Source organism: Takifugu flavidus, chromosome 1 (genome assembly GCF_003711565.1).
Source record: "Takifugu flavidus isolate HTHZ2018 chromosome 1, ASM371156v2, whole genome shotgun sequence".
NCBI lineage: Eukaryota > Metazoa > Chordata > Actinopteri > Tetraodontiformes > Tetraodontidae > Takifugu > Takifugu flavidus.
The window spans coordinates 20,411,703-20,425,844 of record NC_079520.1 but is presented as its reverse complement, the minus strand read 5'-3'; the positions used below and the strand labels follow the sequence as shown (position 1 = coordinate 20,425,844).

The window sequence follows — 14,142 nt, the reverse complement described above, 5'->3', positions numbered from 1 at the left end:
TTTTTAGTTTTAACACTTTTTTTGCATCGTATTTGTAAAAAAAAGTATTTTGTACTAAACTACCGTAGGTATTTTTAATAACTTATAATGTGATGATGTGAACAGAAAAGATCATTTCCAAAATTACCTCCTAGATAAAAGGAAACTAGTTCAAATGGAGCAAAAAACTAAGGGTTCAAAAGTCTTAGTAATGCACCTCTTGTCAAATATATAAAGTAATAACAAGCTTAATTTATTTTGTGATGTTCGCAGCTGTTTTTTTTAACCATTTCTTTCTACCATTAAACGTGGATTTTTTTAGATGGAGGTTTACGTCAACTGGCCAGGTTGCTGGTTTGCAACTTTCGAGCACTTGAGCACGGCTACGGAGAGACAGAGTCTGTTTTGCAAACCCTTAGAGATCTACCCATCATCCCTCTGGCTGATGGACGTGTGGTGGCACTGAGTGAGGAGGGTGTGTTCTTTCCAGTGGAAACACAAACTAAGAAAAGCAAGGACTTAATTCAGACAGGTAATTTCATGTCAGTGCACACTTGTAGTCACCTTCTAAATAATTTACTCAGCAACTATAATATCATAAACACTCTAAATTAGTGTTTACCTTGATATTTGGATATTTATGTATATAACAGGAAAAAGGATGGGAAAGGACCACAATCAGATTATTGGGCAGAATAGCTCAACATTTCTTAGAATGTAAAAATTATTTTTAGCTCAGAAATAGAAAAAAATATATATCACACTAGTGATGGTGAGAGATGCACATATAAAACATTCCATCTGTGCTGTTAAAGCTCAGCAGTCAGCCTGAAACAGGTGTGATGATGTTAAACAGGAGATGAATAAAAATAGCACATTAACTGAGCTGGTACATTTGGACTAAAATAAGGTTGCATGAGTATTTATGATATTTCTGAGTCCGTTCACCACCTCAGAGGCACTAGAAAAAGCACAGCTGGTGTTTGACATACCTCATCCATCTTGAATAAGCAGACTCTTGCATCAGAGCAGGAATGCTTGTAAAATGAACGCATGCAGTCCATGTGGTGCGTCATCATTGCATTCAAAACGAAAACGCAAAGCAAATTCATATATAATTGCTTCAATCTATTTGAAAAATTGAATTTTATACTGATGCATGAATTCTTTCACTCCATTGGCTTTAATTGCGGAACTGTCATTATTAGTAATTCAGAGCTGCTTAAGGATTTCACCGCGATCCTGCTTTCTTTACTAATAATCAAACCCAGTGAAATGTATCATTGACTGTTATTTTCATTGTTTTCATTAAGGGTAACGATTATATTAGTGTAAAATATTCATAACCCCTGCAAAAGGCTTTGCAGCCCTGCAGTAATAGACTTGTTTAGTATCACAGTTTCATTGTTCAGTCCTATGTTTGTTTCTGGTGCCTCTGCCTCTCCGCCATGCCCCAACTGGACTTTCACCATTTGCTTGTCTCATATTTTGTCTTCATTTGATTTGACCGACATTTGTGTTGTAACAGCCTACATTTGCTTCACACTGGGGATTTGAAAGTGACTATTTTATCCCTCTACATCAATTTATTAAGTTCCCAATTAAGCCACTGAGATGTACAGCCAGTTAAGTTAAAGCGTAATTTACATATTTGGTTAGGGTTAGGGTTAGGGTTAGACAAATTGCAATGTTATATCATACGATTGTTGACCCGCTTCAGTTATACTTTTTCTAATGTCAGCTTTCTTTTTTGTTACCAAATAGTTATGTAAACCCAACAAAATCTATGTTTTAGCTTTTTATGAAAATGCTAAACATACTATCACTCTCTCTGGATGATGTCATGTTGACAGTTTGCTGTTTCACATATTCTATTATGCCATCATGTCATTATTGTTATTATATAGCATGTCACAGTTATTAATTACACATTCACATTCCACAGGAAAGATGGCACAGGTAGCTTTGAAAGTTGACAGTAAATAAGGGTATTGGGTAGGGTAAGGATTGATTGGGGTTGGTTTTCAGGCCAGTAGGTGTAGCCAGACTGGAGCCAAGCTAGAATTCTGCTTAAAGATGAACTCAAGTGGAGAGAGATGTGCAATAGCTGAAGAGATACAACTCAGAGAGTACCAATGTTCTCTTTAAATATTAAGTAGAGTGGGGAAATCTTCAGATGACACTCTCAGAACAGAGATAATTGGGTTAGTGGAGGTTGGGATTTTTTTTGGCATAGTTACAATGTTAGCTGCCAAAAGTTGGTAAAATAGAGTACCTGTGAATTCAAAGATGTAGAAAACATGAAGGCACACAAGAAATGTTAAGATGTTATCTTCCTTTGTCAGCAATCCATTGAAAAGGGATAGGTGCAGTAGTTACATTAGTAAAAACCGCTGTCCATGAGCACAATTCATACATACATTCAAAATTTGCAGTTGAGAGCTTGTAAAGCCTCCAATCTAATGTGTCTTATGTTCAAATTCTGTACAGCCCTGTATAACAAAATGCTTCATTTATTGCCTTTTCTCAGAAAGTCTTGCAGCATTGTACAAGGATATAAATGTAGTTAAACCCTCTCTGTTGAGCTGCCTGGAGCCACTGGAGAGTCAGCAGGTTCAAAAGCTTCTAAGAATGCTTGGTGTTCATGATTTGGAGCCTCAGCAGCTCCTGGACCAACACATCTACCCAACAATACAGAGCAACAAATGGAAAGTACGTACTGTGTATGCTCATTTTTAAAAGAAGATTTATTTGCCATTATACAAGTGATTGCACAATGAAATTTCAAGGCCAGACAGAGGGTCGGTCCTGCGCCTAACCATTGGATGCAGATGTCTGGTTTAATGATACACAAGTATTGTTTTTATTTAACGTCCCTCACTTGCATCCACTTGTTTTTCTCTTCTGATGATGTCAACACCAGTCGAAGCCTGAGTCTGTGGTGGTGAGTTACTTGGTTTTCATCAAGGAGCATTCTATGTCCAGCCATGACTACGTCCATGCCGCTGTGCCTGTACTCACCAATAGAGGACTGCTTTGTCCTGCTGAGGAAAAAGTTCACTTCTCTGTGGACTATGACAATATAGACCTGCCAACACAACTGCCAGGTAGGGAATTAAAAATAATTTTGTTAATTTCCAGCTTGCTTTTTGCAATATTTTTCATAATCTGATTCTGACTGTTTGCAGCCAGTTGTAGTTAATAAATAACTTGGACCCACACCTTAGCAGATGGACAAGCTGTACCCAAATTAACTGTTCTTCAATCTAAGAGTTGGAAAGTTGCTTATGCCAGGAACACAAACAATCATGCTGTGTGAAAATATTAACTTGAACGTTGTTCTTTAACTGTTACATAGTGTCCATAGTGTACTTATTGTCTTCACTTTTTATTATTATTATTATTATTATCTACATTTAAGAGTTAAGGGCCTATTGGTGATGAGTGGAATGCATATATTTATATAGTAGTATGTGACTATATTTCTGGTAAATACAGAATGAACAAAATTTATAAAAAATAATTCTTTAATATTCAGCTTCCTGCAAAGATGGTCAATCTGTCTGTGCGTTCTTGCCTCCATCAGGTCATGACTGGATCATGCTTAGTTCCTGCTATGTAAAGACAGATGGCGATGTTACAGGATGGAGGGAGCTGTTTAGCAGACTGGGGGTCAGAGATGGACTCATCATCCGCAAAGAGAGAGTCACACTCACTGCTAAAGAACTGGTAAGGATGTCCCATTTGTTATTTCAGCTATTTGAAAATAACACAAAAATGCTATTATGTATCAGCTGAACCAAGGTTGTCTGGGAGCGGAGGCGCTAATGGCCTCCATTCTGTGGTTTGGGAGGCTTCAAAGTTTAGTGGTTGCATGGACACCAGAGGCAGAACACAAGACACTGCACTACAAATCAATGAGCTAGTGATTAAGGGATGAAGATACCAACCATTATAAGCCTCAAGGATCAAGGACTGTTTTAAGGTTCAATAGAAAAAGCAGCTGATGCAATGACACACGTCAAATTGAAATATATGTAGATATTTAGTCAGTACTGTGTGACCTAAACTATGTGTTCTAATTCAATTGTAAATATTGAAAACAGGTGATGGCTACTTCACATAAGTGCAAGTGCTCAGATGAGTGTCAAAAGAGAAAATTCAGAGAGAAAGTTTCTGATTTGTATATGTTTCTCTATACCTCCCTCCAGGCTACAAGTCCCTGGTCAGTGGAAAGTAGAAGTTGGAATAAGAATCCTGGGGAGAGCTGCGAGCTGGATGACTATCCCTGTGAGGAGTTCCATGCCCTGGCCACAGCCCAACTGCCTGACTCTGTTCTCTTGCAGCAGAGACTGACTTTACTGGAGATGCTGGCCAACAACTGGGATACAGGGTAATACACTCATGGCTATACTGTATATTAATACACACTATCTGGCCCCCCAAAAAAGCTGCCACCAAATAAAAAGGTCACACACTATTTAATAGGACCGCCTTTTTGATTTGATTTGATTTGATTACAGCATGCATTTGCTGTTTTCTGTTTTGATAACCTTCTGCAGTGTCACAAGATTTATTTCTGTCCAGTTAATTTTTAACCAAGATCTTATATTGATGGGAGAGTCGGGCCACTGTGAAAAGTCTTCCCCCCCACATCCCAAAGATTCTCAATGAGGTTAAGGTTTGGACTCTATCGTGGCCAATTCATGTGTGAAAATGGTGCCTCCTGCTCTCTTAACAACTCTTTCACAATTTGAGCCTGCAGAATCCTGGTACTGTCATATTGGAATATATAATATTAATATTCATGGAAGAAAAAAAAACTAATGAAGGAATAACCTGGTCATTCAGTATGTTCAGGTAGTCAGCTGACCTCATTCTTTAAACACATACTGTTGGTCAACATGGACCTGACCAACTGCAGCAATCCCAGATCAGAGCTGCCCCCACAGGCTTGTACAGGGGACAGTAGGCATGATGGGTGCTTCAGTTCATCTGCCTTCCTTCTTATGATGCTTTTTAAAAAGTCTTAAATGACTCCAATCCATGTGTCTGTTGTAGTCCCTTTTGAAAAGTAATAGTGAGCAGGAGTTTAATTCCTATGGTCTGCCATTTGGAAATCTTGTTGACAATCTTATGTTATCTGTGGGTCTGACAATGGCTCTGAAATAATATTATGGTAATTGTACTGAAAGAAAAACAGGAAACCTTAAATCTCTTCAGTTTTTTTTTCTCTTTGTACCATTGCATTGGCAGTATGTTTGCTTTCTTTTTCATGTGGTGTTTACTGGGTCCTTGTCCAGGATTTGGTGTTTGGAGAAATGTTTTCAGCCCAAATTTCCTTCACAGCGTGTTCTAGTGACTAGCTACCACCACCGCACAGTAAAAAAAAAATACTGTCACTTACATGATGACAAGCCAATAAAATAGCATGAAGTTTATCCTGAGGTGAAATCAGAGCTTGTAACCCTCAGTAGCTGTTTTTCACTTGTTTAATCATGTTACAACATGAGTCATCTCACTTGCCCCAACTCAGCCTTTCTTCGATATGCCACAATGTCAAGACTTGAGTTAAATAAAACACCATATGTAAACAATATGCTTAATGAGGGATTTTTCCATGAGATTGAAAAATAAAAATTCAAGGCTGCCTTATCTGTCCAGTATGTATAGATGAGGTACAAGGATTCTTAATATCGTAGCCATTTTTGTATAAATGGTAATTTGGCCCCAAATGGAATTTCTTTCTGGAAATTACTTATAGATATTTATAATGTCTTTGGTAGATTGACTGCCTGTGAAACGCAAAGATTCCTTTAAAAAATGATAGCTCTGTATTTACGTGTTGTGACTCTTATCTCATAGATATAAATTTCTCAGTACATTTAACTCTAACTGTGGAGCACGTGCGTTGCTGAATTTAGGTCACACAGTTGTGCCAGTTTGTTGAATCGAATCACATTTATCTTGTTTGCTGACATCTATGATTACCTAGAAAGAAAGAGATAAAAATGGATCTTGGAGTGATTTCTTTCAAATGAATTATCTCTGTCACCTTACAGGCACCACTACTCACAGTTCCTCAGAGCTCAGGTGGTCAACAGTGATGGCCGAGAAGTTAAAAGCACCAAGTCATCTTTCTACCACTACTTGTGTACTCTTAAATGGGTGCCCGCATTTCGCCCAGTAGAAGGAGAGCAGCAGGAGAGGAATTATCTGTGTCCAACTTCTGTGTACCTGAACTCACCTGAGGTCAGAAGCTTGCTGGGGACTCATGTCTGTTATGCTGATCTAACTCCCAGTGACTTCAGCAGAGCTATAGGTAAATTATTCTCTGTCTACATCTTCAAAGCATCTACATCTACAACTACAAATGACCACATGGAAATGATCGAATATATTCTCCTTTGTACCCAACCTGATGTGACATTATTGACCTCAACATTATTGCACCAACCAATGAATCAGAATCAAAATAATTCAGCCAGCAACTGAGAACAAACAAAATATTTACCACTTCAGGAAAATGCTCACCAAGTGGATTATTATCTGTATTTTTGGCCTTTTTCAGGAATAAGGCAAAATATCTCAGTGGAGGCTATGATAAACTACCTGAAGGAGTGGTGCATCAAGCCAACAGATAAACAGGAACTGAGGCAGCCTGACGATGTTTTGGAAGGGGCGGATTTCACGTCTACTGTTCAGCACATCCATAACGTCTACAACTATCTGTATCAAAACTGTCCCAAAGCCACCCTTAAAGAGCTGTTCCACCATAGCCCTGCTGTTTTCATAGAATACAACAGGTACACTCTCAGCTCCACCTTTCCCAATTCATGTTGAAACCAAGTCACCACATACTTTGACTCTACCCCTGCAGGCGAGATGGCAACTGGTGTTCAGGGCGTTTCTACCACCTGAAGGAGGCGTGCTGGTGTGATCCAACAGGCATGTTTCAGCGCTACAAACAGCTGACTCATGCAACAAACAGCAGTGTCCTGCAGCCCAAAATCCTCGCTCCCTTCTACAATCCATTGGAAGGCATGAGAGACTTCTTCCTCAATGTATGCATCCCTTTTACTGCCATTTAGAAGTAAACAAATAGAGACAAATAGAAGCAGCACTTCACCTCTAATTTGTTACAAGTGAAGACACTTTGCTTTGTCATAACCGAACCATTTCCTTTGCACGATTTGATTTAACTGTCTAGCTGCTGGATGCAGACCACAGTCCCAAAATGAATCAATATGTGGGTTTGTTGGAACTGATCTGCTCATCATCTCCCATACCAACTGCTGAAATGCTGCAGGATGTGTCGGTGGTCTACGCCAGTCTTGGTAGGAACATGAAAACTGACTGTTGTTTCAAAGAAAACCTCATTGGTTTATGTCCCATCTGTTTGCAGCTCAACTACAGTTTTGTTCAAAGTCAAGGAAGACAGAAATAATGCTAGCAAGAGTGAATGATGCACAATCTGTCTTTCTTTGTTTGACAGCTCAAAAATGTACAGTTCGCAGAACTGGAGATCAGGAAAACAATATTCAGGGCATACTTGATGATGGATACTGCTCCACATTGAAGGGTAAGCAACACATGTACATAGTGTTACTACACTAATGACCTGAGCATGTGCTGAAGGGAAAATCAGCTGCAGAGTGCATTTCTGTATGTAAGATTTAGTTTTTTGGAAAAAAGATGATTCTTTACGTCATGTTCATATAGAACTATACAATGTCCAATAACACTGGTATAGGTGCTATTAAAGCAATAAACAGAGAGAATGTGAAATCCAGGAGGGGAAAAAAGAAAATATAAGCAATGGGGTAAGAAATACTTTCCACTTTTTCTTTTTGCACAGGTATGGTGTTTGATAAGAAGATCTTTCCCACCAAGGACAGTTGGGTGACTTTGGCACGTAAACCCCTAATCCCTGACAGCAAGGAGCTGGAAAAGGTCTTCAAACTCTGCAACATCTGTCTGCTTAACCTGCCACCACCAGAGAAGAAGGCTTCTCAGAGAAACAAGAGTGGAAACAATGGTACAATCATTTAGAGTTGTACTTGTTTACTGATAAACAAAAGAAATTAAACAAGGCTGTTGTACTAATACTGCTTCCATAGTGCTAAGAGAAGCTGAACCCAGCTTCAACGTGGAGGACAGAGCTTTGTTTCTTCAGATCTGCGGGATCCGTCAGTTGTCCATGTGTGTTAAATCGGAGCCTCTGACTGAAAGCCTGAGACCCTGTCCATCCATGCAGGCTATGGTTCGCACTGTGGTCCCTTACATCCAGAGGTTCTTGTGCAACCATGATGAGCTTTCTGGAGTCTACTCTGAGCTGGTTAAGAACAACATCAAAGAGAAAATCAAGCATCTTTACTTTGCACAGGTCAAGAGTTTACAGTTTGCTCAGAAGAGATCGATTGTGTATACCTAAGTCTTATTAAATTGGAAAGTTCCATCACACCCATTTAGAACTCTTTCCTGTTTGTTTACAGGTGGGAAAGCTGTACATCCGCTATGAGCTGGATGTTTCTGACAATGTGATGGTGGAGGTGAAGGACGTTAACTGTCTGTTAAAGGATGAGAAGGAGCTGTACATCCAGAAAGATCACCTCACTGCTAAGTTGGACATCTGCAGGTGTGTGAGTGATGCACCGCTCTGACAGTTTCGACACCATAACTGGCCTACTGTTATGGCAACCCAACTGTCTGACCTTGACCAATGGTCAAATACTACTATTAAAATCAATTTCAGTCTCTGGGACATAAAATTAGCTTAATCAGTACAATGTATATTCAATAACTAAGCAATGCTGGTATAAACTTCCATAAACACTCCATTCATTAGCTTCACACTAATACAGTGCTGTCTCTCCACCCTCAACAAAGCAAGACCTACATTTTGGCCCATCTTACCAACACCAAAGTGTTGAACTAACAAGCAGACAAGGCAAGATGAAGGTCAAATTTGAATGATCATTTGAATATTTGGTAATCAAAACCATTTATACTTCTGACATTCACTAAGCTGAAATGAAAAGGTTATTGTGATTCAAGCAACAGCAGAAATGGTCAGAATATGAAAGCACTAACTGTGGTTACATGTAATGTTGATTATTTAAGTGAATGAGAATCGCGAAGATTGGCCTCATTGGCCTCTTTCCCAGTTTAATGCACCTTTTTGGTGAGTCCTGGTTGCCACCATTATGTCATGTTACTAGCATTTCTGTATGTGGAGAATGTACCAAAACAGATATGTATAAAATGTTAGTATTTTCCCTGGTATATCAGTATGTGTGTATTCATGTATGTGTTTGGATTGGTGTGCTGCAGGGAGCTGGTGAAGTTGTTCTGCACAGAGAGCAGCCACAGGAAAGAGTTAATGCATTTCTTGAGCTTCTTGGTAACCTCAATGGACGTAAGTGACGCATGATCGCTCCAAATATCAATCAGTAAAGGGCTTGCTAACTCACGGTCGGCCCTTCATCCTGTCTTATTAACCATGCTCACAAACTCACACAGTGCAGCTCCAACCAGCTACTACAAAGTTTCCTCTGAGATGGAAACATCCCATGGTCACCTACTGTTGAATGACCTGCCCTCTATTGAGGCCAGCACTAGGATTTCACATTTAAAGTTTTTATTTGGATTTAGTCAGGCAATACGTCAGTTATAATTGTTATTACTGTTGTTGATTTTCATTGTTTTGTTCTTAGTAGTATAACTTGAAAAAAAAAGGTGAAATAGTAAAAAAAAAGGTAAACGTAAAAAAAAAATCCTTAATCTCTTAATCACATTACAAGCATGTTCCAATATTTCTTTTGCTGCCGTCATTTTAAAGCATCTGTTTTAATATTCACCCATACATTGGTATTTTGCACAACACTATGGTTACTAGTAATTCAATCTAAGTGATTTTAGATGGTTTGATTAATGTCTACATATGAAGATTAAAAAAAAAAAAAAAAAGACTTTCCCCCAACTTTGATTAAAATTTTGATTTTGATTTTGAAGTGTAAAACCAATTTCTACACTTCAGTCAATCTGATTCTGATGTTGGAGACTTGGGAAAAGTTGCCAGATCAGTTTCTCCTGACTTTTGCGTTATTCCAGGAAATTGATCAAACACCAGCTTTACAAATTAAAGAATTCATCAACCTATAACATAGATGAGAAGCAGAGAGGATGGAAGTTTCTGTCATTTCTCTGGTGAAAGGATTCCAAAATCCACAAAACTTTGCAGCTTTGGGCTTCACAGTCCCTTTTATAGGTCAATGAGACTGTGCGTTCTTGACTAAATAAAGAATTACAATAAAAACTGAAAGGTCACCATTGAAACAAAAGTAATAATTCATAATTACAACTCCATTTGATCTTGTAGGATTCAGAGTCCCTGAAGCAATTCTTGCTCAAGGAGGACATTGGAGAGCTTCCCAGTGAGGAGGAGGTGTGGGAGGTACCAGAACCAACTAGAGATAATAACCTGGAGAAAGGTATGAGGAGCATGCAGGCATACACATTCCTGCCCAAGCTGAAACAACAGCCAGGCTCTTTTAATGATCACATGATGAGCACCAGCATGTGCTGCTGCTATTAGCACATCACAGAAGCCTGGGAGTGACATCATGACTGCACTCGTACATGACTGTTAACAAATCTAGCCTTTTAGAGCTAGATTTGCATAACTTACTGTCAATAGAGTTTACAAACTTGTCTGTATAACCTTTACCACCAATTTATAATTGATTTCACCTTTCGGATTTACATTTATAGCAAGAGAACATCCAAAAGTACTAAATTTTTCATTCATTCATTCATACATACATACATACATACATACATACATACAAGCAATGCATCATCTGAAACTACAGTATAAAGCGATTACAAGTTAATGATAGTGGTGGTAGCTCAGTCTGTTAACCATGGACCGTGTTCTGGTAGTAGGGGAAAGTGCCAGAATGCCTTCAGAGCACTACCCTTCAGCAAGGTACCAAACCCACAACAGCTCATATAGGGCCCTGCGATAAACTGGGTCGACCCTGGCTTTGCCCATTGTGTACCCTCCCCATGACCCTGAAAGGGATAAATTGTTAAGAAGACGAGACAAGTTAATTATCTTTAGTGCTACTGTGTTACATAGAGTATGCATATAGTTTGAGTCAAAGACAAGTTCAAAAGATGATGAACTGTTCATCTCGCTATGCTTATTACATAAATGCAACTGCTCAAACCAACTACCTTACTGAAAAGTTGTAAAATAATTCACAGCATTAAAATGTGTAAACATTAATGATCTATCAGGTTTTATATTTGCATTGTCTTAAATGTAAATCACGGCGATATCTTAAAATTAAAGAGAAACTTCCCCGGTTTGATGATTTCATTTTAGTTCTGGAAGATGTGTCTGCACAAAAGTCTCATCCTACTTCTCCGATGGCTGTCTGTGACACTTGGTTCCATTTCCATTATCATGTCATGCTTTTTTGTTTGTCTCTGTACACACACACATACAAGCATGCACATTAGTGTGTTTCTCACATATGCTAATTCAGGTGTTAGCTGTAATGTGTGGTGTCATAACAGAGCAGCTGTTACCCGGCCACAAAGAGCAGATCCCTCACTGCACAAACACACACTCGCGCACACAGACGCCCACACTTTGATCTCAAGGCTTAATATGATCAAAAGACTTTTTCATCTGACATCTGTCTGACATTGAAACAGCTTTATGTATGATTGTTTTCTATATCATTTCTGCCTCTGCTTTGCATTTTAACAAAGTGAAAATGTTGCATTGCAGTGCTATCAAGGAGTTACTCCTCTCATGCCCCTGAGGAGTTGCCACGCCATGCACAAGAAGATGGGGAAGAAACCTTACAGTGCTGGCCCCCCAGAGCCCCTCTTCACAGTACAGGAGCCAGCCGCACAGGTAGTGTTTGGATGGTTGTTTCATTCTCAGTTAATGACGACATTTCCCTCACACCCAGTATCTTTAACAGCAGTGCACAGAGATTCTACTATAGTGGATAAAGTCATGAAGATGTGGCCACCTCCTGCTGGGCCCGATGATCGAGAACCGGGCAGGGATTTTGTCCAAACAGGAAACAGCGAGAGTCTGAACAGCAGCCAACCACAGAAGAGCTTTAGACCTACAGACGAGTCAAACCGACACGGGGTCCACCCACCACAACAAAACAACACTGTGGTGATCTCCAGTATATTACAAACTCCAGGTTTGGTCATTCTTCTCAGCTGAATGGTACTTTGAGTCTCTCGTGAGAACACACTCCTGCAACGGAGGAAGATACTTTTAGTTACTGCAGAATTCATCCATACTATTCACCTTATTTTAGACAGTTTTGTGAGGCTAAGCATGGTCTGTTTTCCGGTTGTGGTCAATTGCAAAAATAATTTCTAAGATAATCACACACAATAGAGCTGTTTTTCAGTTGTTCTGTCTGCTCTCATCTGCCATTACCAGAGCCCAGGCAACAGACTGAGACTACCAAATCTAGTGCTGAGTCTGGAGAGGAAAACCCTCCCAAACCTCCATCTGTACAGCCTGCCGAGCCAGACAGAGAGCAGCGAAAACCAAACAGTCTGTACGTGTGCCCTCACTATTCTGATTCATGAATACCTTAAGGTGTTTATTTTCTCCTTCGGTGCTTATTAATTTTATCATCTTTGTTTCTTTGCCAGTGTTGTTCCTGAGGTCACTGTAGCCTCTAATACATTCCATGGGTCTACAGCTACTACCCAGTCTCTAGGTCCACTGAACATGGACTTCCCTCAGTGGAACTCAAATGCCATCATGGAGGAACTGTCACCAACCTGTCAGATACCCACCACAGTCAGTACATACCCACACCCCATCCTTCCACCACTGATTACGCGGCAGGGCTCACTGAAAGATGCTTGTACCGGTATGTTGCAGGTTGTGCTGCCTGGTGATTTGACAGACCTGGAGTTCATCGGCAAATGGGGGGAGGAGCTGGTTTACTCCTTCCTTTGTCAGTGGAAAAGCAGCAGTGATCCTGGACGACCAGCACAAGTCATTTGGTGCAACCAGAGTGGAGAGAGCGGCCGGCCATTCGACTTCAAGCTCACATTTGAGTCCACCGGGGGGGTAACAGAGGAGGTGTACGTGGAGGTGAAGTCAACCGTGAAGAAGGAGAAGTCCTTCATTCACATGTCAGCCAATGAGCTGGACTTTGCTTTAAAGGAGAAGCAGCGCTACCACATATTTAGAGTGTACAACGCTGGAGATGCCCAAAACGTCCGGCTGTGCCGTTTTCGGAATCTGGCACAGCACCTGCACACCAAAAACATCTCTCTTTATCTCTTTCTTTAAATGTATTTGTCAAATCTTACCACATATTGCTGTCAACTTTTTAAAATGCACTGATTTTACTTTTTACGTTTTTATGGGTATTTTTTAATTTACTTTTGTTAGAACAAATCCTATGTATTTTATTATTGTAAAAGTGTCGTTTTTGACCTTTTTAAAGATTTCCTCTTGTAGTCTGTTATGTAACAGTAATTGGAAATAAGTGTCAGCTGATTCTAACTCCGCTTGTGATGTACTTGAATGCATTACGATCTCTTCTCTTGTCACTGATGAAGTTATGTTTACTCAAGGGAAAAGCAAAAAATTAAAAAGGGATGAAAGAAAGAATAATAAATGTATATATGCAATTCTTGACCTTCAGTAACCTTCAATAAGAATTTACATAAAGCAAAACACAGATAATTATATTTAAATATAAATCCAACAGAGAGGTGGTTGGATTTGGAGTCCAATTTTATTTTTAAAATAACTGCAAAGGGTATTCCCCTCATGGAATCTAAACTTCCCAACCATAAAGAGTATTCTTTCTAAGAATTTGCAAATATAGTCCCAACAGAACACCAATTCTCCCACCATATGACAAGCGGTGAAGTGAGCCAAAACAAACTCTGGGCACAGTACCTCCTTGGCCCTTTGATGCAACTGCCTGGTTAGCAGAGGGATGTTTTTGCTGTAGAATCAGTTAAGACTAATATCTCCCTGGAAGTTTAAGTAAAAATGTTTATAGCTATCAGCGAAGACTGTGAGCTGTATGATGAAAAACAATTTTTTAAAGACTTAGGCATGGGGAGAAAAGGGAATGCCACTGTTAC

General features: G+C 39.5%; 1 protein-coding gene across 6 annotated transcripts in view; it reads left to right on the top strand.

Annotated features, from left to right (window-relative positions):
• The window catches only part of wu:fj29h11 (uncharacterized), a 31,358-nt gene that overhangs the window by 14,560 nt on the left and 2,656 nt on the right, over positions 1–14,142 (top strand). For 4 of the 6 annotated variants that reach the window (XM_057055603.1, XM_057055621.1, XM_057055630.1 and 1 more), the window contains 20 exons: positions 302–511; positions 2,510–2,691; positions 2,903–3,086; positions 3,566–3,708; positions 4,191–4,372; positions 6,042–6,301; positions 6,551–6,785; positions 6,860–7,043; positions 7,190–7,316; positions 7,475–7,561; positions 7,838–8,017; positions 8,100–8,365; positions 8,475–8,617; positions 9,313–9,397; positions 10,361–10,472; positions 11,783–11,911; positions 11,982–12,215; positions 12,464–12,584; positions 12,682–12,832; positions 12,917–13,677. In XM_057055603.1, the coding sequence (XP_056911583.1) occupies positions 302–511; positions 2,510–2,691; positions 2,903–3,086; positions 3,566–3,708; positions 4,191–4,372; positions 6,042–6,301; positions 6,551–6,785; positions 6,860–7,043; positions 7,190–7,316; positions 7,475–7,561; positions 7,838–8,017; positions 8,100–8,365; positions 8,475–8,617; positions 9,313–9,397; positions 10,361–10,472; positions 11,783–11,911; positions 11,982–12,215; positions 12,464–12,584; positions 12,682–12,832; positions 12,917–13,333 (3,632 nt within the window). In that variant the 3' untranslated portion in view covers positions 13,334–13,677. Of the gene's footprint in view, positions 1–301; positions 512–2,509; positions 2,692–2,902; positions 3,087–3,565; positions 3,709–4,190; positions 4,373–6,041; positions 6,302–6,550; positions 6,786–6,859; positions 7,044–7,189; positions 7,317–7,474; positions 7,562–7,837; positions 8,018–8,099; positions 8,366–8,474; positions 8,618–9,312; positions 9,398–10,360; positions 10,473–11,782; positions 11,912–11,981; positions 12,216–12,463; positions 12,585–12,681; positions 12,833–12,916; positions 13,678–14,142 lie in introns of those variants that run through there. The other 2 variants (XM_057055638.1, XM_057055647.1) reach the window with 2 other exon arrangements.